Source organism: Cajanus cajan, chromosome 7 (assembly GCF_000230855.2).
Source record: "Cajanus cajan strain Asha chromosome 7, NIPB_CcT2T_4, whole genome shotgun sequence".
Classification (NCBI taxonomy): Eukaryota; Viridiplantae; Streptophyta; class Magnoliopsida; order Fabales; family Fabaceae; genus Cajanus; species Cajanus cajan.
Window position 1 is genome coordinate 27,808,816 of NC_138523.1, and position 22,975 is coordinate 27,831,790.

The 22,975-nt window shown below is 30.2% G+C and overlaps 1 protein-coding gene across 1 annotated transcript; it reads right to left on the reverse strand.

The window, feature by feature from the left end:
• Positions 1-2,220: 2,220 nt before the first annotated feature.
• On the reverse strand, positions 2,221-7,339 carry LOC109815873 (3,9-dihydroxypterocarpan 6A-monooxygenase). Its single transcript, XM_020380690.3, has 3 exons — positions 6,673-7,339; positions 5,777-6,200; positions 2,221-3,212 (listed from the first exon to the last, which is right to left on the reverse strand). Exons 1-3 carry the CDS (start codon positions 7,131-7,133, stop codon positions 2,544-2,546), a joined length of 1,554 nt encoding a protein of 517 aa, XP_020236279.1. The 5' UTR covers positions 7,134-7,339; the 3' UTR covers positions 2,221-2,543.
• Between the last annotated feature and the right edge of the window lie 15,636 nt (positions 7,340-22,975).

Consider the following 22,975-nt stretch of genomic DNA (forward strand, 5'->3'; position numbering starts at 1 on the left):
ATATTGTACATTTGACTATGTATGCTCTGTCTCTGATTTCGTTGCTTTTTGGGCTTTCACCAACCATTCTAGGTTTGAAGTCATGACATATTTATAGCCTCTGTAAAATCTGTCTGTTGCAAGTGTCCGTTGAAGCAGAATGTAGTCGTTCATGACTAGTTCGATTTCTCATTTAATGCACTTGATTTTGCATTAAATGTTTCTTCCTGTTTATAGACATTGCGTGAAGTCTTCTACATTTTTGTTAGCTGCAGTGACTGACTTTAACTGTGACCTAGGAATTTCTTATCCTTTTTTGGTCATCGTAGCTGCAGAGGCGTTGTCTTTATCTGAAAAGGTAATGTACTTTTTCTAACACACGCATGCTTTGACTTGTGGATATAGAATTTTCTATCTTTCTTCTTTCTTATCACAATTTAGATGACTTCGTGTGCTTTTCTATGAGTGTAGACGATGCCTGAATTGTCCCTTGAGACTTGATTCTTCAAATGCTTGCATGACAGTCTTCGTCTGTGTCTGGTAGTCCATGTGCATCTCAGGACTCGATCTTCGTCTGAGCATTTGTCATCAATGCTTTGACTTCCTTTGGTCTGGTCAACATTGTAGATGGTCAGACTTCATTTCCATCTGGAATGCTTTTCAGTCTGTGTTGTCCTTCGTCTGATATGTAGTTGACTTTCGTATGATTCTTGACCAGCCTTCGTCTGAATCCTTATGTTGCCCTTTAGGTTGTGCTTGACACACCTACATTTGGTATTTGATCCAACATCGTTTGGTGCTCATGTCGTATTTCATCTTGCATTTGACTTTGCTTCATCTAATCCTCGTGTTGTGCTTTGCCTTGACAGATCTTCATTTGTGGTCTGTATGGACTTATTCTCGTTCTTGAATGTGCTTCGTCTGAAGCTTGATCATTTTCCAACTTTTGCTAGACTTGGCTTCATTTGACCTTTCCATCTGATGCTTGAAGCTTTCCTTCCTTTATCTTGGTTCTAGTATAAGAAGTAGCACATGCTTTGTTCTTCAACTTGCCTATACTTATGTTTTTCTAAAACACTAACACACATATTAGAAATAACAATATGTATTATATTTGTCTCATTCAAAACTTTGCTGGAAATTGCTTCGTCTGACTTAACATATTACTTAGCTATTATAAGTCCAAATAATTAAAGTTCAAATAAAATCAAATTCATCTATAAAAGTTTAAATAAAATTAAATTCATAAAAGTTTAAATAAATTAAATATTAACGAGTATAGGTATTTGCGAATACGAATACTATGATACCTATACCCTACTTGTTAACATGCAAGTATAAAAAAGATTCATACTCGTTATACACGAGTATCCATTTACAATATTCATTTTCAATCTGTTGCGAATTTTATACGAATACCCATGAATACAAATTTTTTTAACATTCTTATTTTATAGTGTGCATGTACTGTGATAATTTAGAAACATAATAAGCAACATTGAGTCGGGTCTAGGAGAGATATTAAAGTGAGCCAATAAGTTGATGATTCTCTTGTGCATCACATGAATGTGTGTCACCATAAGCAGCAAGATCATTCAAGGTAAACATAGGTGTTGAGACTGATTTAGAATCTTGCATATTAAATTTTTTAACAATGTCATAAATGTAATTGTCTTGTGTGAGGAAGAGGCCATTTGGGCTGGGAACCATCTCAATACCAAGAAAATGACTAGGAGAGCTAAGACCTTTGAGAAAGAATTTGTCTGCTAGAAAGTACTTGAATGAAATGAAAAATTTCAAATCATTACTTGTAAGTAAAGGTCACCAACATAAATAAAGGTGTATGTTGTGACTCAGCCACTATTGTAAATGAACAATAATATGACAGACCTTGAATTTGTGAACTCAACACTCAAGATAAATTTTTTAAATGCATGAAACCAAGCTCGAGGTGTTTGGTAGGGGCTGTAGAACATTTTGCAAAGCTTGTTGACATGATCAAGGAATTAAGGATCAATGAAAATTATTTGATATTTTATTATATAAATTTCAATTAAAGTGTATAAATAAAAATATATTATACATTAATTTGAATCTATATAACAAAGTACGTACGTCTACTTTTCAAATTTTGTAAAATTTGCATGCATGATCTACTCATTTCAATTTATTAATTTAATGGTTGAATTATTGAAATTTAATATAAACATGAGTTATTGTATGATGTGTTTTTATGATTTTATATTTTGCTGATTTAGATTCCGGTTGCTATAATACCATTTCAATACCGAAGAGTGTAGGAAATTTAAATTCGTGTTGTATAGCCTTAAAAAAAAATTTAAGTTATGTGGAATCTTTTTTCTAGCATGCCTTTTTTTTATCAAACCAAATTTAAATACTTCATGTGTTTACTTACACATCATTAGGTTTAACATAGGTAATGGATATACGACGACCAAAGCAATGAAAAGAAAACAAGAATGAAAACAAAGAAGTGACGGTCTTAAATGATAGCATACTTCTAGGTTGCATACTAGTCTTTGAGGGACAACGACAATTATCATTTAGCAAGCATAACACAAAGGGAATGGCACAAGTCTTGGTTTTGGGAGACAAATCAGGGGTTCAGCCCTTGAAAGAATAAATGAAGGTCCCTCTTTCATATCAATGCTACCACAATTCCCTCCATTTTCTTCTTCTTCACCCTTCCATTCAAAGCATTGGATCATAGCAGCAAGGGTGGTGTGAGCAACCTTTAGTGCTAGTGAAGTTCCAGGACACCCTCTTCTTCCACTCCCAAAAGGCAAAAACTGATAATGTTGTCCCCTCACATCAACTTGACCTATTATTTTTCCTGTCTCATCATCTTTGCTAAGAAACCTTTCAGGCCTAAACTCAAGAGGGTTATCCCAATGCTTTGGATCCCTTCCAATGGCCCACACATTGGTGAAAACCTGAGTCTTTGCTGGAATGTCATATCCAACAATGATGCAATCTTTAGTTGACTCTCTCAATACAAATGGAGATGGAGGGTGAAGCCTCAGTGTCTCCTTCACTATGGCTTGGAGATAAGGAAGGTTTTCTATGTCCAATTCCGTTACTATTCTGTCTTTGCCAATGATGGAGTCAATTTCCTTCCTTGCTTTCTCCATCACTGTTGGATGGTTAATTAGTTCTGCCAGTGACCATTCTAGAGTAACTGCCGTTGTATCTGTCCCTCCTGTGAACATATCCTGAGGAATTATAAAGACAATTTGTTACATAGAGCCATTATTAATCACTCAAATTTATGAACTGCAAAAAAGTGAAAACAATGGGACGGATCTACTTGCTAAATAGTGGGGGTAGTTGCCCCACTATCATTTTAGACATAAATATTTTTTTATAAAAAAAATAATATATTTTAAAAGGTAAAAGTTATATTTTAATAAAACTAATCTATATGTTTAAATTATTGTATGTATAAAATTTAAGTATGAAGAAAATGTCTATTTATTTGATGTCTATTAACCTTTTAAAAGATATCAATTCTCATGAAAAATATTTCTTAATAACAAACTAATTTTTTTAAAGTTTAATTATACTATATATATATATATATATATATATATATATATATTAATGCTCACATATATAATGTAATATATTAAAAAAACTAATTTTTGATAAAATAAAATTTATAGCATGCATATTTATCTTTTTTATTTTTATTTATTGTATACAATGATTAAAAAAATCAAAATAGTAAAAATTGTAAGATTAAAAACATGTTTATATCATAAATAAATTAAACTTAATTTTTATAAAATTTAACATATTTATTTTTATATTTTTATTAGTGTTAAATTAGTATAAAATATGTTTTTAAGATTGTAGTTCTAATAAAAAATTTTAAAAAAATTTATGACAAAAAAGAATTATATTTAGGACATATAGTTTTAAGAAAAATTAGATTTATATCTATTAAATTATAGTATAACTTAGTCTGATATAATTTATTTTTATTTCTTGTTATAATTGTATATATAAAAATTTATAAAAAATAATTATAATATATATTTATAATTTTAAAATTATATACAAAATTTTAGTACTATAAATTATATAAATAAATATTACTTTTATTATCTAAAGTTTCTATATCCGTGAGTGTTACATGAGCATAGTCATATTTCATAATTCCATGCGTGACTTGATGCACAAATACTGGTAAGTTTAGTTGCTCAGTTGAGGGTTGAGGTAGCAAGAGGTAAAAAAGGAATATATTGTATAAAACTGTAGACAATTTTGCATCCTAGATATACATATTTTTATATATAGAAACCGAAGTCGGTATTAAAGAATTTAATACTCATGCACATAGTCAACGAGCCGGACACTCACTCTTGATTTGGTTAGCATATATTATACAGCTTGCTGATGAATAAGGCATTTTTTTACTATTGACTTTAAAAACTATTTTTCTATATAAAATAAGTTTCAATTTTATTAAACAGATATTAGTTTTCTAACGTGGCTTCCGGTTTAATTACATTGTGCACAATACATATATATTATAATACCTACTTTTATACATATATAAGCTGTTGGTATAATTTTTTAAGTATCTTAGTCCATTGATAAATAATTTATTTTTTTAATAATTATACCAATACTTTTTATTATATAGGTGTCCAATATTCTCATTATTTCCTTTTTCTCTCTTACGTATCAGCTCCGTCTCAGTCTCGCCCATCTTCTATTTGTTTTAAATTTCTATTTTGTTAATAATTCATTATTTTTTTCATATATATCCACATCAATCATTATCGTATTCCTACTAATTTATTTGAAGTATTATATGAATATTTGAAGTGATTAAGTGGGTAGACTTAAAGTAATTTATCAATATTTTTCAATCGATATGTGAATCGTTTTAAATTATATTTAGATTTAAAAATATTGAAAGAAGTATTAATAAAAAATTTGATACTCTATTAGAACTAATAAATTATATCAAAATATTGTATTAATTTATAAATAATGCGTTACATATAAAATATTATTTCGAATCTTGTATTGTCAAAAGTAGTTTTCAATAAAATAAAATTATTTAAATTGTATTCAAGATCAATTACGTCTTTAATAGCATTTGATGAATTAGTCATAACTTTGGGAAATGTTATTACTTAAATATAAAAAGAAATCATTTGAAGTTCAAAATATTAAATATTTAATTAAAAGCCTACATTTTTCCTTAGGACTCCAAACTTCTAAATATGACCATGCATATTTACCTATATTGTTTGTTATATCATGTTCTGGTTGGATTGTTACCTAATTACTTTGGCGTTTATGTAATATTTGCAAGAGGATTATTGTGCAAACCTTTTATTTTAGTTGTCTTTGATATTGTAATCACAAACTATTTTAGTTTTTCACTCTACAAAACCCTTATGTCAATATTCTGGATTTTGCAAAATGTGTCACTCACCGTGGTCAGTTAATAACGTTTTATTTTATAAAAAAACTATAACATAATCACATTTTATATATAAAATCAATGAGACTGAATTTAGAATTTAATCGAGAGAAGAACTCACAATAATTAACTAGTTATTAATTCGAATAGAATTACACTCAATCTTAAAGTAAAATTTTCTATTCGAATCTTATAAATATGTGAATAGGAAAAAGCATTATTGAAAAGAAACGTTTTTACCAAAGATGATGAGTCAGACTTATTGGTAATGATCATTCAAACAAAAACTAAATATATTTAGCAACAATATTATAGTTAAAAGTTGATAAATATTACCACCAAGAAGGCTTTGATGTTGTCTCTGGTTATTTTCACCTCTGAGCTTTGATCTTCAGAAATACTCAAAAGAGCATCAAGAACATCTTTTGCCACACTCGATTTATCTCTCGAATCTTCATGCTCCCTAATGATAATCTCCATCATGGTGTCAAACCTGCCACGAACCTCCTTTAGCCTCTTCCCAATTCCCTGAAGATCCAACCCCTTACAGAACCAAAAATAATCTGCTAGGTTAAACCTTCCACTCAACACGGCACACTCCTTCACCCTTTCCACCACCTTGTGAGCCTCATCATCAGTGTTTAAACAGCTCTTGCTTACGGCCATTCTCATCACTATGCTGTTCGTCAACTTCAAAAGCTCCTCTCCAACATTCACACCCTGGCACACTTCACCTTTCTTCTTTATCATCGCCACAAACCTTTTTTTTATTATATTTTTTATAAGACAAATGAATATATTAATGAAATATGGAATGCAAGGTACCTGCTGATGGGTCATTTTGTAAAGATATATTTGTCAAGAAATGTATTATGACTTTTTTTATTTGTTAGGATATTTCAAAATATTTGCACATATATCTTTATAATAATAAGATATTATTTACTTTAAATCTAAATTATCATAATTTTACTTTTAATTATCATTTAAAAGATTTTGAATCAATAAAATTTGTACTTCATAAATCTTTATTTCTTCTTCTATTGATGTAAGACTTAATTTATATCGTATTAGTATCCAATTCAACTACATCAATAGATAATTAATAACATGAGAGAAGTACTTAATTGTAACTCTATTACATACAACAAGTCTCCAAGCTTCTTTGCTGTCTCAAAAGAAAACGTTATCCTAAAGCTTCTATATGATAATGGGTTTGAAAAGCCACAAACCTGTTTATCTCTTCTTGCCTGATGGGTAGGAGTTGATCCAGCATCCTCCCATTGAGAAGCTCTGACATGCAAAGCTTCTTCATGAACTTCCAGAAGGTTCCATAAGGGGAAAACCCTAGATCGGATGAGTCATAAGTGAGGTAGCTTATGGCAGCATTTGCTGGTCGGTTGGAGAAGGAAAGTTCGTGGGTTTTGAAGATCTCTTTGGCTGTTTCTGCTGAGGAAACAACTACAATGGGAGTGGAGCCGAGGTAGAGATGAATCAAGGGTCCATAGCGATTTGAGAGCTTCTGGAAAGATCTGTGAAGGGGTGGTTTTAGCAAGTAGAAGTGTCCAATCACTGGTAAGGCCAATGGACTAGGTGGAAGGTGGTATTTTGAAGCTTTGAATACGGCTCGGAGCAATATTGTTGAAGCTATGCAAACAAGGAATATTTGTATGTATCCTTGAATATCGTCCATTGTGTTGCTATATTTTGAATGCAGGGTGTAAGCTTCAAAAGGTTTATTTATAGATTGTATTTCCTCTAATTGATGTAAGGAAATATATATGGATATATAAATCTATTTGACATATAATTATATATAATTTTAATATTAATTTTAAATGTGATAAAAATATTTATATTATATAAATAAATATTTTTTAATAATAAATATTATATCATTATAAGATATATGTTATTATATAATATTTTATTATGTTTTTTCAGTACATTTGTTGATATTGATGTACATTGCTTGGTTGGAGACGGCATTATGTCATGGGAAGTTTGTTTTAGGGTTCAGACAAATCAACACTACTTCGCACCTCTTGTCTTTTGTGAGTGTACTATGAAGAATTGGAGATGCTTGTGGTGTGACATATAACGCCGGAAGGAATAATCTCCAAAACTAACAATTCTTTAGTGTAAAATATTTATATACAAACATTTAATGAGATATGACCACTTTAATTATTATATTATTCTATTTATTATTAATATAAGTGACACTGAAGTAAATTTTTGTTTAGTTTTTGTACCTATTAATATAAAAACAATACAGTTTAATAACCACCTCTTTAATTTCTATTTTTTAATTAGACGTTTTTAACTCTAAATATATATATATATATATATATATATATATATATTCTTTACAATCATTTCTTCTTGAAAACCCTCAAGAAAATATAAAGAGACAAAATAGAATAATTTTTTTACTCAATATATATGTGTGAGGTATGGAGGGATCAAACTACTTCATAAATAATTTGAATATTATATGTTAAAAATTAAAATAAAATAATTTGATAAATTGTGGAAAATTCTATAAAACTTTATATATTTAATATAATTATTAAGAACATCGAGACTATAACTGCTAGATCAGTTATATTTATATTTTACATGCACTTTTTTTTAATTGCTGTGTTTGATCCCGGGATCATCGATATTTTCTCCTTCACTTTAATTTGGTTTTATATTGGTTGCATTGTAGGACTCTCCCCAATCTCTTAGTTCACTTTCATTTGGCATTTTATACTCCTTTTGCCAGCAGATGATTAACATCATTGTGCTTTAAAGTTGTTGTCTGTTGTGGTTTCGATTATTAACCTTTTTTTTAATTGTTGGATGTTATTCCAAGCAATTGAAGTCACCATACATACACAAATAAGTTGAATAATGTATAATTTTCCCGAGATTAAATAATCAGGCGTTGTTTATTGTATTAATTCCAGACCATTCAATTTTCACTCACTGTAGAGTGTCTACTTCTTTCTCAATTAATTTGAAAAATCAACTTTCGTTTTATTTTATTTTTTTTTCCTGTGTGTCTTTCAATGTGTGTTGCATAGTTAGCGATAATCTCCCGTGGGTTTAAAAATAAAAACCTTCATTCTTTTGATAAAGGAGAAATTTAATGTTGGGTCTTTAAGATCAAATCCTCAACATTAGCATTGAGTTGTTTACCCATAATATCAATATAAATATAAATTTTGAACTTATAATTAACTTCCAAATAAACGATGGACTAGGTCGTAGTTACTTAAAAAACAATATAACATTTGTAACGATTATTTTTGTAATTTTTTGTGACTAAAAATCGTTACAAATCGCATCAAAAAATTTAATCACTTTGTGATAGTTATAAATTGTCATAAAATGCATTTGAATTTTACTTGATTTAACGTTTTTGATTATTTTAAACCATCACAAAATGCTTCTTTGCTTCACATTTTTGATAGTTTTAAACCGTCAAAAATGTATCCTTGTTTGACTTACTTCATATTCTCTAATGGTTTTAAGTCACCAAAAAAAATACATTTTTTTTTACTTACCTCACATTTTTTTACAGTTTTAAACTATCAAAAATGTTCTTTAATTTACATTAATTATACTTTAAAACTATTGCTTGTTTTAAATATATACTTGCAATTATTTTTAAAAGCTTGTCCTTATTATAAACTGATAAATAATAGTCTATATATTTTAGATATTTATTAAATTATTATTTAAAATTGTCATAAATTATATTAATCATTTGAAATTAAAAGTCACCATATTATATTATTTTTTAATCCAAGTAACTCTTAAGTAAAAACTTATCTGATTCTAAGATCACTTATTTTACTAAATTCTACCTATAATTTTGATAATATTTATGTATTTTCTAAGCTTCTTGTTCAAATATAATTATATAAAGATACATTGAATTAACTTTCAATATTATAAAAAAAAAAATTAAGGCAATATCTAGCCATAGGTCTAGCATGACACATATTTCTCATTATGAAGACATTAACATTCATCCACTAGTACAAAAGAGGTATTTTACGTCGGATATTTTGAGTTTTTTACGTCAGAAAAAATACCGACGTAGACGCGGAAGACGTAAATTTACGTCGGTCCTGTAAAACCGACGTAAATTTACGTCGGACATTCCAAAAATCTGACGTAAAAAAGTAGTAAAAAAACAAAAAAAAAAAAACATAAGAATGCAAGCAGAACGGGTCGTTATGCAAGCAAAACGGGTCGTTATGCAAGCAGAACAGGCCGTTCTGCTTCGTAGAACAACGCAAAAGAAAAGGCCAACAACCTATACAAATAGAACAACCAAAAAATCGAATAGAACAGATAGCCACAATAACAATGCGAAGTAAAAAAGTGTTAACGAAACCTTGATTCATACCTGATGAGCTGCAACAGTGTGCGAATGAGTAACAAAGAGTTCACCCCTCTGGAAAAGACAAAAAAAATGATTCAGTAACAAAGGAGAGGGAGAGGGTTTACAGAGAAAAAAATGAAAAGTGATGAACAGTGAATGCGCGCGGTGTGCCTCGCACTCTCTTATTCAAATTTCGCGTCCTTTTTTACGTCAGACCTGGTAAGGTCCGACATAAAATGTCAAATCTACATCTGACACAACATACATCCGACGTAGATTTGACTTTTTGCATCAGACCAAACCAGGTCCGACGTAAAAAAGTTTGCAAAAATTACAAAAATTCCATCGCGTCTTTTTTACGTCGGATTTTCGTATTTTCGACGTTAAAGAGGTGACGTAAAATCCTAAGTTTCCACTAATGATCAACTCTAAAACATATCCATCCTATTAAGTAACTAAAAAAAACACAATTCATGATCAATGCTCAAAAGAAAAATATGTGAATTATCCCAAAATTAATCTTGTTTCAAATGTAAAAACATAAGTTCAAATTCATGAGTTTATCATGTCTAACAAAAAAAAAGTCAAACTCCATGAAAATTACTACCTAACGAAGATCCTCCTTGTGATGTTGTCATATCATGTCCACTCTCTTCATCCTATAAAATATAAATTGTTTAATGTCAGTCTTATTAATAAAAATATACATAAAATATTAAACTTTAGTTAAGTATTAATATAATTTAATTTAGCACAGAAACATATAAAACACTTATCGCTACATTACTAATACTACTACCAAACATAACCTCTAACATAATATGAATGTCTTTCCTTCCTTCGTATGTAAGCAAACATGACATTTTTTAATGTCTTGACATTTTCTTAATAAGCTTTGACGAAAACCTTAGGAGGAACTAATTGTTGTAGCTTTTTCTTCAAGCTTTTTCCTAGATCTTTTCCTTTTTGATACTTTTCAAGCTTTTTTAAGGTCTCCAATTGAGGAGGAAACCACTAGAATCACCTTCAATGATGAAGGACTCTCTTCAAGTGGTGTCACTTCAAGGAAGAAGATAAATCACTTCAAATCTCTCCACACTCTTAGGAAAAGGATAAGAGAATTGGAAGTAAATCAAAAAGAGATTTAAGCTTTTGAAAGAAAGAATTCTAGAGAGAAAATAACTCTTCAAACTCCAATAATACTCAAAAGTTGTACAAAGTGGGTCAAAAATATAATATATAGAGTTTAGTTGGCTTATGGTGCAAGTTAGACTAACAATGATTAAGTGTAACCATGGTTAGCTATCTTGTACTTAAGCTAACCAACTCTAGTTAAATTTTTAGAAGTCTAGTTAATTGTCTAAAAGCTTATGGAGCAAGTTAAGCTAATCCTAGTTTAAGAATAACCTAGACTAGTTTAAGTTAACTCTAACTACCTAGCCAAATCATTATAACTACTAAACTAATAATTTCTTTTAACAAGTTGTCGAGATGCCACTATCAAAGCCATCTGACTTAATTTTGTAACTTGGATGGAAAGCTTGGCTTTGTGACACCCTTACTACCCCAACATATATTGTAATAATGTAAATAAAACTAACAAATAAATTTTTCAACGTTGGTAAAAAGAGTTCACATCAAATTCATAACTGTTGTTCAATATCCAAAATAATTGAAAATAAAACCTAAGAGTTTACAAATTATTTTCAAAATAATAAGTACAACTCTAAATACATATAAAAATCCATGTCCTAGATATCCTCTGCCTCGATGTCACAATATCAGAGCACACACACAACTCAACTATTGGCATTCTGGATGCCACTCATAGCCGGATCTTCCTCACCTAAAACATCCACAAATTATTCGGTGAGAAAAGAAACATCTATATGTAAAGCACACGAGGAAAAGCCACAACATAATCTCATCATAACTCATTACTTAATGAAATATTTACAACCATTTCTATATATCCTAAATTCTATCAATCATGCATCATCTTCACATAACAATCCACAATCACACCAATCCATCACATCATATAATTTATACTATGTTAAGCTCACACCACCCTTGTAGCATCTCGTGCCCAACGTTGTGCCACACCAACATAAATACTAATTTCCACACATAAATCTTGCAATTAAAACTATGTCATGCTCATGCGACCCCTGTAGCATTTCTTTCCCAAGGTCGTGCCACACCAACATACATGTTAATTGCCTCACACATCCCACACTATGTCATGCTCAGCCACCCCTATAACATCTTTTGCCCAAGGTCGTGCCACACTGACATAAGTGTGAGGAACCACAATCACATTTAATTCATAATCTTCACAAATCTTGCAATTAACACTATGTCATGTTGATGTCACCCCTGTAGCATCTTTTGCCCAAGGTCGTGCCACGCCGATGTGTTAATTGTCTCACACATCCCACACTATGTCATGCTTACACCACCCTTGTAGCATCCCTTGCCCAAGGTCGTGCCACACCGACATAAGTGTGAGGAAACACAATCATATCATATTCACATTCAACACGACATCTCATTTCATGCCAACATATTCACATCATAATTAACTAAACAATTAAGCAATAACATACCATTTTGCCACATCATGATATCAATTCAATACTGAAACACTAGATACAATATGTATGCATTTGTGCCAAGACATCACGCCACAGTCCATAACTCAATTCCACATCACATACACAATATAGATAAGTCTAAAGTTTAGTGGAAAACACACAGAAGGGGGGGTTGAATGTCTGCGTGAACGAAGGATTTTAAAAAACATTTTTGCAAAGGTGACTTTAAAAAACAAAATAATTCATATCAATCCTTAATATTAAATGCAAATTTATAATTTAGACAATAATTATTTTAAGAGTTTTTCTTTAAAAAAAAGTTTGTAGGAATTTTTTTAACTAATCTAATTTTATTTTGTCATAATTAATTATAAATTAATTATTAATATTTTAAAATAAATTATTAATAAATAAAATAAAGTTTTTGTTACAATATAAATTACTTATCATAAATCTAAAATATAATTTATATGTGTAAAAATATTTATGTATATTAATTTTAACTATAATTTTATATATTCAAATATAGTATTTATTTTTATATATAATTTTATTATAAATTTTAGTTATATATAATAAACATGTTTTTGTATTACATATACTAAAATATTAGTATAGATTAAAATTAATAAGTTTATAAATGAGGAACTGCTATTCATTCATGAATAATAATCAATATAAATACATGTTAGTGGTAACAAAGTTGTAACCACTTTGAATTATCTTATCCGAAAAGAGTGCAAAAGATTTAAAATACAAATTCAAAATATAGATAATATCAAACTAATCTAAACACAATAAACTAATGATATAATCAAACTGATAACAAACTAATGATAATATCTCCATTATCCCCCCTCAAATTGGAGAGTGAAGATCATGAACTCCCAACTTGGATAATAGCTCATGAAAAAGTGAAGTGTCATGAAATAAGATCCTTGAGAGGCTAAATATGAAGGTTGTTACATTAATAAATTTATTAAAATTAAAAAAAAAATTAAATTTCGTAGGTAACGTTACCTACGGAATTTTTCCGTAGGTAAAATCCGTAGGTAACATTACTTACGGAAAATTTCCGTAGGTAACGTTACCTACGAGCTTATTACCTACGGATTTTTTTCCGTAGGTAATTAACAGTTACCTACGGATTTTCAGCATTATCTACGGATTTCTTCCGTAGATAATGCTAATTTTTCTTGTAGTGACTTTCCGTCAAAAAATGATATTTCAACTACGTAAGGAAAGTGCAAAATAGGTTAAAAAGAACTTTACGTCTGAATATCTATCATCTGTTCGAAAATGGTTTCCTTAGTCAAACAAATATAAGTCTGTCCAAATATTATTTAGAAAATAGATAGTAGTAGATGAAGTTTTTCAGAGTAAATGTGAGTAAAGTAGCATTTCTAAATCAAATAACAATGCATAGAGTTTTTATACTGGTTCACTTGTTCTAAGCTATGTCCAGTCTCCTTCAACTGAAGGGTTCCACTAATCACAATGGATTACAAGTATTCTTAACCACTTCTAATTCGTCAACCTCACTTGTTGACGCTAGTATTCTTAAACCACTTCTGGTTGCTCAAGTATTCTCAACCACTCCTGATTCGTCAACTTCACTTGCTGACGCTAGTATTTCTAAACCACTTCTAGTTCTACAAGTATTCTTTTGCTAGCCTCTTCAAGCTTTACATACGATAATTTTTTTGAGTGTGTTTGAAACTCCCACAAAGAGAATGGAATGGTTTCAACACTCACTAAGGTTTTCAACCCTAGTTTTACAAGAATGTGTTTAGAGTGTGTATGTAACAATCACAGAGAGGATAAAATAATTTCTACCCTAGCTTGACATATCTTTGTCTGATGTTTGTTATCGTCTCGCGCACATTTCATGATCCATCTATCATTTGTTTATCTGATCCTTTGTTTTGTTCGTCCGTGCTTCATGTTTTGCTTTAGTTTTGCCTACTCTTATATTTATCTGAAACACTGACACACTGTTTAGTAATAACATTATGTATTATATTTGTCATGTTCAAAACCTTGCTAGGGATTGCTTCGTCTAACTTAACAATCTCCCCCTTTTTGATGATGACAAATATAATCTATCAATTCGTTTCAGATACAATATAACATATTTTTGGATTCATGCATATCAAGCAATTTATCATATTCATGCATTTCATACATACATCAGAGCAATTTCTAAGCATTTGTTCTAAGGCTCTCCCCCTTACTAGATTATTCCAATTTCTCCCTTAGATAGGTTTTGATAGATTCATTCCTACTTCTCCCCCTTTGTAATCATCAAAAGGAATAGGGGTTAACAGATACCAATTTTATTGTTCACCTATCAGTTCCATTCCTAACCTATCTCTTAGCCAGATATATTTATCTTCTTAAAGGGGTTTGGTAATGATATCAGCTAGTTGTTCCTCTGTTTTAACATATACTAGATCGAAAGTTCCTTTTTGCACATGATCTCTAATGAAATGATGTTTGATCTCAATATGTTTAGTCCTAGAATGCAAAACAGGATTCTTTGAAATACTAATGGCAGCAGTGTTATCACAGAGTACAGGAATACTACTTTCATAAATGTCGTAATCTTCCAACTGATGTTTGATCCAAAGCAATTGTGTGAGACACTATCCTACGGTGATGTACTCAGCTTCGCAAGTTGATAAGGCAATCGTGCTTTGCCTTTTGCTAGTCCGTGAAACTAAGCAGCGACCAAGAAAGTGACATCCTCCACTAATGCTTTTTCTCTCAATTGCTCTCTTAAGCCATAACACTTTAATCCTTGATAAACCATAAGACTATTATTGCTTGACCCAAATTGCCCTAAGACCTTGTGATGAGTACTTGCATTTGCCTTACCATTGGTTCAATTTGGAAACAGAGAGCAAAGTTGAATTGTGTGGCTTAAGTAGAAGATTTGAGAGAAACGCTCACGTTGATACACCAGTGTGCACAGAGAGAAACACTTTCCTAGTGAGGATGCATTCATAGATGATTATTAACTTTCCTCAGCTCTTTGATCTCTTTTGAAACTTTTGTTTGCACCTTGTCATGTTCCATTGCAATAATTGTAATTAAAAGTTCATCCAAGGTTCGTGCTTTCGAAAAGAAAATCCAAGTAAGCTAGAATTTAGGAATCTGACATACATGCATTGCTTGGTGTCTACAAGATCAATTACCTGTTTCTTGAGGGCAAGCAAGGTTCTAAGTTTGGGGGAGTTGTTAAGTCTCATTTATACTTATTTTTAAATAGGAATTATTGAACAATTCCACTCACCCCATGTACTCTTGCAATATAATTGTTCTCTTTTGATTAATTTTTGTGCAGATATAGCTAACCCAAAAATCATTTAACAATACCCTAATACACCTCATTATTTGTGCAGGTATTGAGTTGAAGAGTTGAGGTTGAAGACCCATTGGATTGGAAATTGAAAGAGCTAAGGAGAAAGAGAAGCAATATCACGTCGGGCATAGACTAGTCGCGCCGGGCTTGAGAAATACAGAGAGCATTACACTCTACACTTTAGCATTGCGTCGGGCACAAGAGCATCCGTGTCGGGTGTGCATCAAGACAGAGAGCATTCAAACTCTCTAAGAACATATAAACTACTCCTATTACATATTGTATTCTTTCATGATCTTCATGTCTTCCTTTCTTGATTAGCTAGTGTTCTTTGTTATCATCAAAACTCTCAAAACTTCAGAGCTAAGTTTGCTTCATCATTCATGAATCTCAACAATCTCCCCCTTTTTGATGATGAAAAACAAATATGTTTTGCTAACCAATATGTTGTGCTCAAGTCAAATGAGAATATGAGTAGCTTGTTCATGCCTTTTTAGTAGACAAACCTGCAAAACAAATTCAAAACCTTTATCCCCCTTTGGACAACATCAAAAACATACAATAGAACTTATAAAAGTAATATGTCCAAGTTTAGAGAAACAACATTGCAGAGTCAATATTTGTTTTCCAAGAATCATACTTAAAAGTATCAGTCCAGCATTCCAAGGATTAGCACATATAAGTCTAGCATTCCAAGAAATGTGTCAAACAAATTCTGATGAGTTGTTACTTAAGATTCACCAGCACATACAACAACTACTAACCATATCAAATATCCCAGTGTAAGAATCATAAATGCATATCAAAACTTAAAACATAATAACCATGATCAGGCAATATCAAGACAATATAAAAATAACACCAACTTTCAATTGTATCAGAATCAAATTGTTTAAAGCAACACCCAAATTAAAAGAAATTATTCAAGACTTAACACCATTACAACCAAATTGAAATACTTAGAACTAGGAATTAAAAACAACTAACTTGAAACTAAACTCCTAGAATAGAACATGAAACTCCTAAAAACAAAGCACCAGTCAAGCACGTCACTCCGAATCCTCTTCAATTCCCAACTGAGCCTTAATCCTTGCAATCTCATGATCAAGGTTACCAAACCGATCAAGAATGCCAGAATATTGGGACTCATGCTTCCTTGTCATCTCCATGGTAGCATCAAGCTCGTTTATTATTATTTGCTCAAATAGAGAAAATCCGTTTGGCTCTGACTCGTGCTCTTGTTCCGGTTCTTGCTCCACTTGAGGTGGTTGGTCCTCATCATGAGATGGAACACTATCTTCATCAGTTGTCAGTTCAAGTGTAGAAGGTATATCTCCCTTGAATTTCCACTTATCCTCTTGCTTCAATATCCCCATGTTATGTGTGACACCCTCTACCCCAACATACATATACAGTAATTATAAAAAATATAAAAAAATTTCATCATTAAAAATCAAATTTCCAGCCATGTAAGGGTAAAGAGTTCACATTCATAAACTTAATCCAAATAACATGCCGGTAAAATTACAAAGAAATAAAACTAAATTTTTTAAAATAATTTAATAAGAACATCTTTAAACTAATTCTATCTATGTCCCGATGTCACATGTCCTATCAGAGCAAAACCCAACATAGAAGCCTAAGCTTCATCACCAACATCCTCAGCCTCACGCTGATGATCACCTGTATAACAGTCAAAACAGAACAACACGAGAAAAGGGAGTGAGAAACATCTCACTCTGGCTCAAAGTGTAGAAATATACGTCGAATAGCCAAACAAACAAAATAAGTATAACATAGATAAATTAATAATAACATCACACTTATCCAAGACATAAACCATCACTTTATCATATAACATTAAGAATGCATATGCATGGACACAGACTACATATTATCATGCATGTGGCGCCAGTAAAACATCACATGGCATATTGCCGCTAGCAATACACGAAGAGTAGTCTAGGAGTACATGCCGGGTCACACCCTCTGCGCACTCTCACTAGAAGGATATACTACCAGAGTCTCGTCGGGATAGCTAAGCCGCGCAAGATACATCCCATGCACACAATGGGCGAGAGTGGGACTTCCAAACCGAGCTATCCCCAAGGACTAATCCCCAAAGCTTTTACACTAGGGGGCCTTCTCTGGCGGTGTATTCCATATCGTACCCTTAAAACACTTATGCAAATGATGCATGTCATTCAAGACTCTATGCATTATCATATCTCATTATCATTTCTCATTCCCATATCACATTATCATGTCTCATTATCACTTTTCACATCATCTCATCATATTCACATAGTCATCACTTTTCACATCATCTCATCATATTCACATAATCATCATTTTTCACATCATCTCATCATATTCACATAGTGTCTACAGAGCACTCAAAATCATATCAAAACTGATCTATTTTCAAAAATAAACACATATTTATACATCTCATTCAACAATGAATACATCAGAACAATCAGAAAGCAAAACAGAAAATATTCATATTTTGCCTGTTTCTCATAGGGTTCCCATAGGAACCCACAGAGCACTCTAATTCATATTAAAACTTGTTTATTTTCAAGATTATATACATATTTACACTTAGCAAATATCAAGAAACACAACAGAAAACTCATAAGGTAAAACAGAAAACATTTAAAATTTGCCTCTTACAATTATCAATGCATTCCCTTAGGGTTTCCCATAGGAACCCATAGAAATCTCAATTCATATGATTAATTACATATAAGAAAACAATAGGTAAAACAGATACAATTGGGAAAAACCCCTCATACATAAGCATACAAAAAATGCAACAAACACAGGATTGGGGGTCAATCCCACTACCCAGCATACAATCCCATACCTAGAGCGAGGTTTCTCACTCCCCCCTTACCTGGATGAGTAGAAGACGGATGGTCTTGGTGTGATCTAAGATCGTTCCTGAGTACTCTTCCTTAGAACTCTTTGTTTCTCCTCTTTTTTTTTTCTAACCCCTCAGAATGCAAATGAGGCAGATAGGGTTAACACTACCTGATTCCTTTCTTAAAATTAATCTATTGGGCTGGGTCAACCCAACCCATTTTCCTTCTCTTCTAACCCACGTCTCTTTCTCCTCAAAATAATTAAATAAAATAAATACATATATATTATAAAATATTTTTCCTCTATAATAATAATATATTTCTGACCCAAAATATAATAATAAATTTCAATAACAAAATATCATATAAAATCAACCTTCTCTTAAAACATATAAATATTTATTTAAAAATACTAATAAAAATACTTATTTAATACGTACAAAATAATTGTCCAAAATAATAATTATTTAAAACGTACAAAATAATATTTCTATATAATTATTAAAATAATTATGATCAAATACCATATAATAATAATAATAACAATAACCTTTTTTAAAACTGGGGTGTTACATTATGCAAAGAGGATTTCTCAATCCTATTTAAAGCATGGAGAATAATATTTTTCTCCACCTGAAGCTCTACCTCTACATTGTCAAACACTCTAGACAATAACAAACATAACGTATAGGACCATATTTCTTTCTCCTAGCCTTCCAAAGGCAATCATTCACAACAGAGACCCAATCAATCTTCTTTTTTTTCTTAATCACATGCATCAGTAGAATATCATCCCTAAACATTTGAGCATGATTGTGCAACCTAGGCTTAAGCATCCAAGCAATTATAAAAGAGATTAACCTAGATTTTTCCTTCATACCTGCAGCCAAAAACTTACTATAGTTTGTGTTCTCCAGATTCCTTTGATAGTCCCTAAAGGTTGTTAGCTCCTCAAAATCACCAAAGTTGAAAGGTTGGGGCTTTGTGCTCCCGGTTTCGCTCAACCCAGCAGCTCCTTTTAGGGTTGGTTCATCAAGCTTTATAAGCTTCCCTTTCACTATGGATTGCATGATTCCACCATTGCTTGAAGTAAAGCAGAAAAATAGCCTAATGAGGTCCGGATAATAGGGACCTTTCAACTCCAAGAATTGTCCTAGTTCTTGATACTCTGAGAGAGGAGGAAAACTAAAACCCTCATTCTTGAACCACTCCAATTTCAGGGTTTTGGAGGAATGATTCTCTTACCCACATACCACTCAAAGTAGTAATCTTAGGCTTCCTTGTCAGCAAACCACTTACCAATTAATTGCTCAGTTCTAGTGAGCAGAGGTCTCTTGCTCCCCCTGACTTCGAGCTTCTTAATCCTTTTATAAGATGAGGTCATTTTACAGAAAAAGGTGGGTTCTTGGTTGGAGAAGAGAACAAGAAGAAGAGGAATGAGAGATTAAGGCTTGTGAGGGAGAGAGTTGAGAGAATGTGTGTGGGTTTTTCTTTTGGAGAATGTGAGTGTTGGGTGAGATTAATACCCTAGGTACCAAATTCGGTACTAAAGAGGTGCCACTAATGAAGGAAAGTGGGAGGTTGGGAGTTAGCAAGATAATCGTTCAAAAATCTTCTGGAAAATAAAAGGTCGCGAAAATAATCGATTATTAATACAAATCACTACAAGAAAAACAGTATCCGTCGGAAAAAAAATTTTCCGATGGAAATTTTTGATGAATTTTGATCCATCAGAAAAAAAAAATTTCTACAGAAATTTCCAACGATCCATCAAAAATTTCTGACGGATTTATATCCGTCAGAAATTTCCGATGGAATTCCTGTCGAAAATTTCCGACGGAATAATCCGTCAGAAATTCCGTCGAAAATCATGCCCTATTTATATTAATTAATATTAAACCATATTAATGAATAGTTGATGCTCATGCTGATTAATTAGAACCACTGATAACAGAACATTATTTCCTAACTGCATGCATCAAATTTAGAGAGCCTCTTGTACCATAGCAACTCTTCATACATTATTAATTACAATAATATTAGTTATATAACATCTTTTTAGAAATGTGTTGACAAGATAATCGATAATATATTTATTTTTAGATAAAACTTAAATGTAATATTAAATGTTAGAGGGAACCGGTCGGGCCAAGTTAACTATAGAGTACCATACAAAGAGGGAGAGTGACTCTTAAGTATTCTTAATTAAGATTTATATTAAAGTTTGTATTAATATTTTATTGTTGGATTTATTGTATTATTCTTTATCAAATTTTTCCCATATTAAGTGCATTTATTTAGAGTTTTATAAATTTTACAATCAAAATGTGACGAAGTGTGTTAAAAATCTTATATTGAATAATGATATAACTAAAATAAAGTATATTAATAATAAAAATTCGTACATTTCAAATCACTTATATATATATGATTAAATTAAACTTAGATTAATATTCATATAGTTAAGAGAAAACTAAAGATTGTGAAAGGCTTAAAAAAGTGTTTAAAAGGATCGACTAATTTTTTAAAGCTAAAATTAATAAAATTTATTTGAAATCATCAACATTACAAGAAAATTAATAAAATGTATTTGCTAAATTATATTTGAAATATCATCAATGTTGATGCTAGCTGGCTTTAATAATTTTATCTATATATGGATAAAAAAATGTTGAAAAATATTGATGTTATAACAATTAGTAATATTATTATTAATCGCTTTGCTTCTAGAACGCTATAAAGAAATTTCACTTTGTGATAATTTCCATATATATTTTGTTTTATAAGGAATAAGTGACATATTTAAGAGCAAATTAAAATATTTTATTGATAATAGATGATAATATAAAAGTATTTTGAATGAAAAATATAATTATATTTTTTTTATATTTGTTAAAATGCTATTTTTCCAATATAACAAAATGTGTTTTGTAAGATATATATTTGTACATAAATAGTCATCGTTTTTTGTTTCACTTCGGACCCATCAAATAAAAGGACTAACCCTAGTAATATTTTAAGAGTTTTTAATGTTGTTCTTGAATTAAAATTAAGACTTAATCACTTACTTCATCTCTTAATTTATTTTTTTGTTTAGATTTGATATTTTTTTATTATTAATAATAATTGATTTTTAATTAAAATTGATATAATATCATCTTTTCCATCCAATTAAGTTAACGTCGTTAACTCTATAATTTCTGGTGATTTTAATTTACACTTAATGTCCATTTTTAACCGCCACTATTAATTTTTTTTTGGATTTTATACCATGTAAGTTTTAATTAGAGATTCAACGAATCATATTAATATTAAAGATTTTAACCAATTATATTATGTAAAATTTCCAATGAATAAGGATATATTTTAAGAAATAACTTATTTAAGATATTATATAATGAGTTTTTATGTAATAAGATCTTAATTTATAATTAACATTAAACATTCAATGAATTCAAATAATGATATGTTTTAAGAAATAATTTCTTTAAGATCTTATATAATAATTTTTTATATGATAAGATCTTATAATAAGTGTTTAAAATTTAATAAATCTTTATATTTGTATAATTATTTAAATACTTATATGATGTTATTTTATTTTAAAAATAAAGAAAAATTATTATAATTAAATTTTGATTGAAAGTAAAATAAAAATATAAAAAGTAACTAAATAAATTTCAAAAATGACATTCTATATCACAATAATATTAAAATGATTTTATCTATAATTTTTTTTAAAAATAAAAATAATATTAAAAATTAAATATTTTTATAAATACTAGAGAGGTTGAATCACTTTGTGCCACTAATAATGATAGGTAGATAGAATATTATAAGATTTTATGTAGTTATTTAGAGAGAATATAATTTTTTTTATATCCAAAGAAAAAGTGTTATACATAAAACTTTAAGATTTTGTTAAAATTTCAAAATTCAACTATTATTATTATTATTATAAATATATTATTATTTTAAATTTGAAATACTATTATTTTGCATTTAAATTAAATTATATTAATCATTATTTTCAAGTTTAAATTAAAATATTATTTATATATTAATTTAATTAATAAAAAATATAATATAGTAATTTTAAAAATAATTGTATTTTAAAGATATTTATTTCGTATTATTTATAGGAGTGAAAATGGTAGTTTTTTTTTTCAAAATAAAAAATATTTTTAAAACGCAAAAGTCACAGAGAAGAGAGGCACAAGTTTAAACCCTAATATACAGAGAAGAGATGATGGATTCCTCCTTCCATGAATGACGTAGGGATTGAAGGGAGAAAGCCTTGGCCCTTGATCTAGGTTCAACAAGGTA

What these genes read in the sequence shown, in the direction of transcription:
- LOC109815873 (XM_020380690.3), bottom strand. Translation starts at nt 7,133, where the DNA reads ATGGACGATATTCAAGGATACATACAAATATTCCTTGTTTGCATAGCT. An exon ending in AGGCAAGAAGAGATAAACAG is followed by an intron (nt 6,201 to 6,672) that starts GTTTGTGGCTTT and finishes AATAAAAAAAAG; the next exon opens with GTTTGTGGCGATGATAAAGA. An exon ending in ACATCAAAGCCTTCTTGGTG is followed by an intron (nt 3,213 to 5,776) that starts GTAATATTTATC and finishes ATAATTCCTCAG; the next exon opens with GATATGTTCACAGGAGGGAC.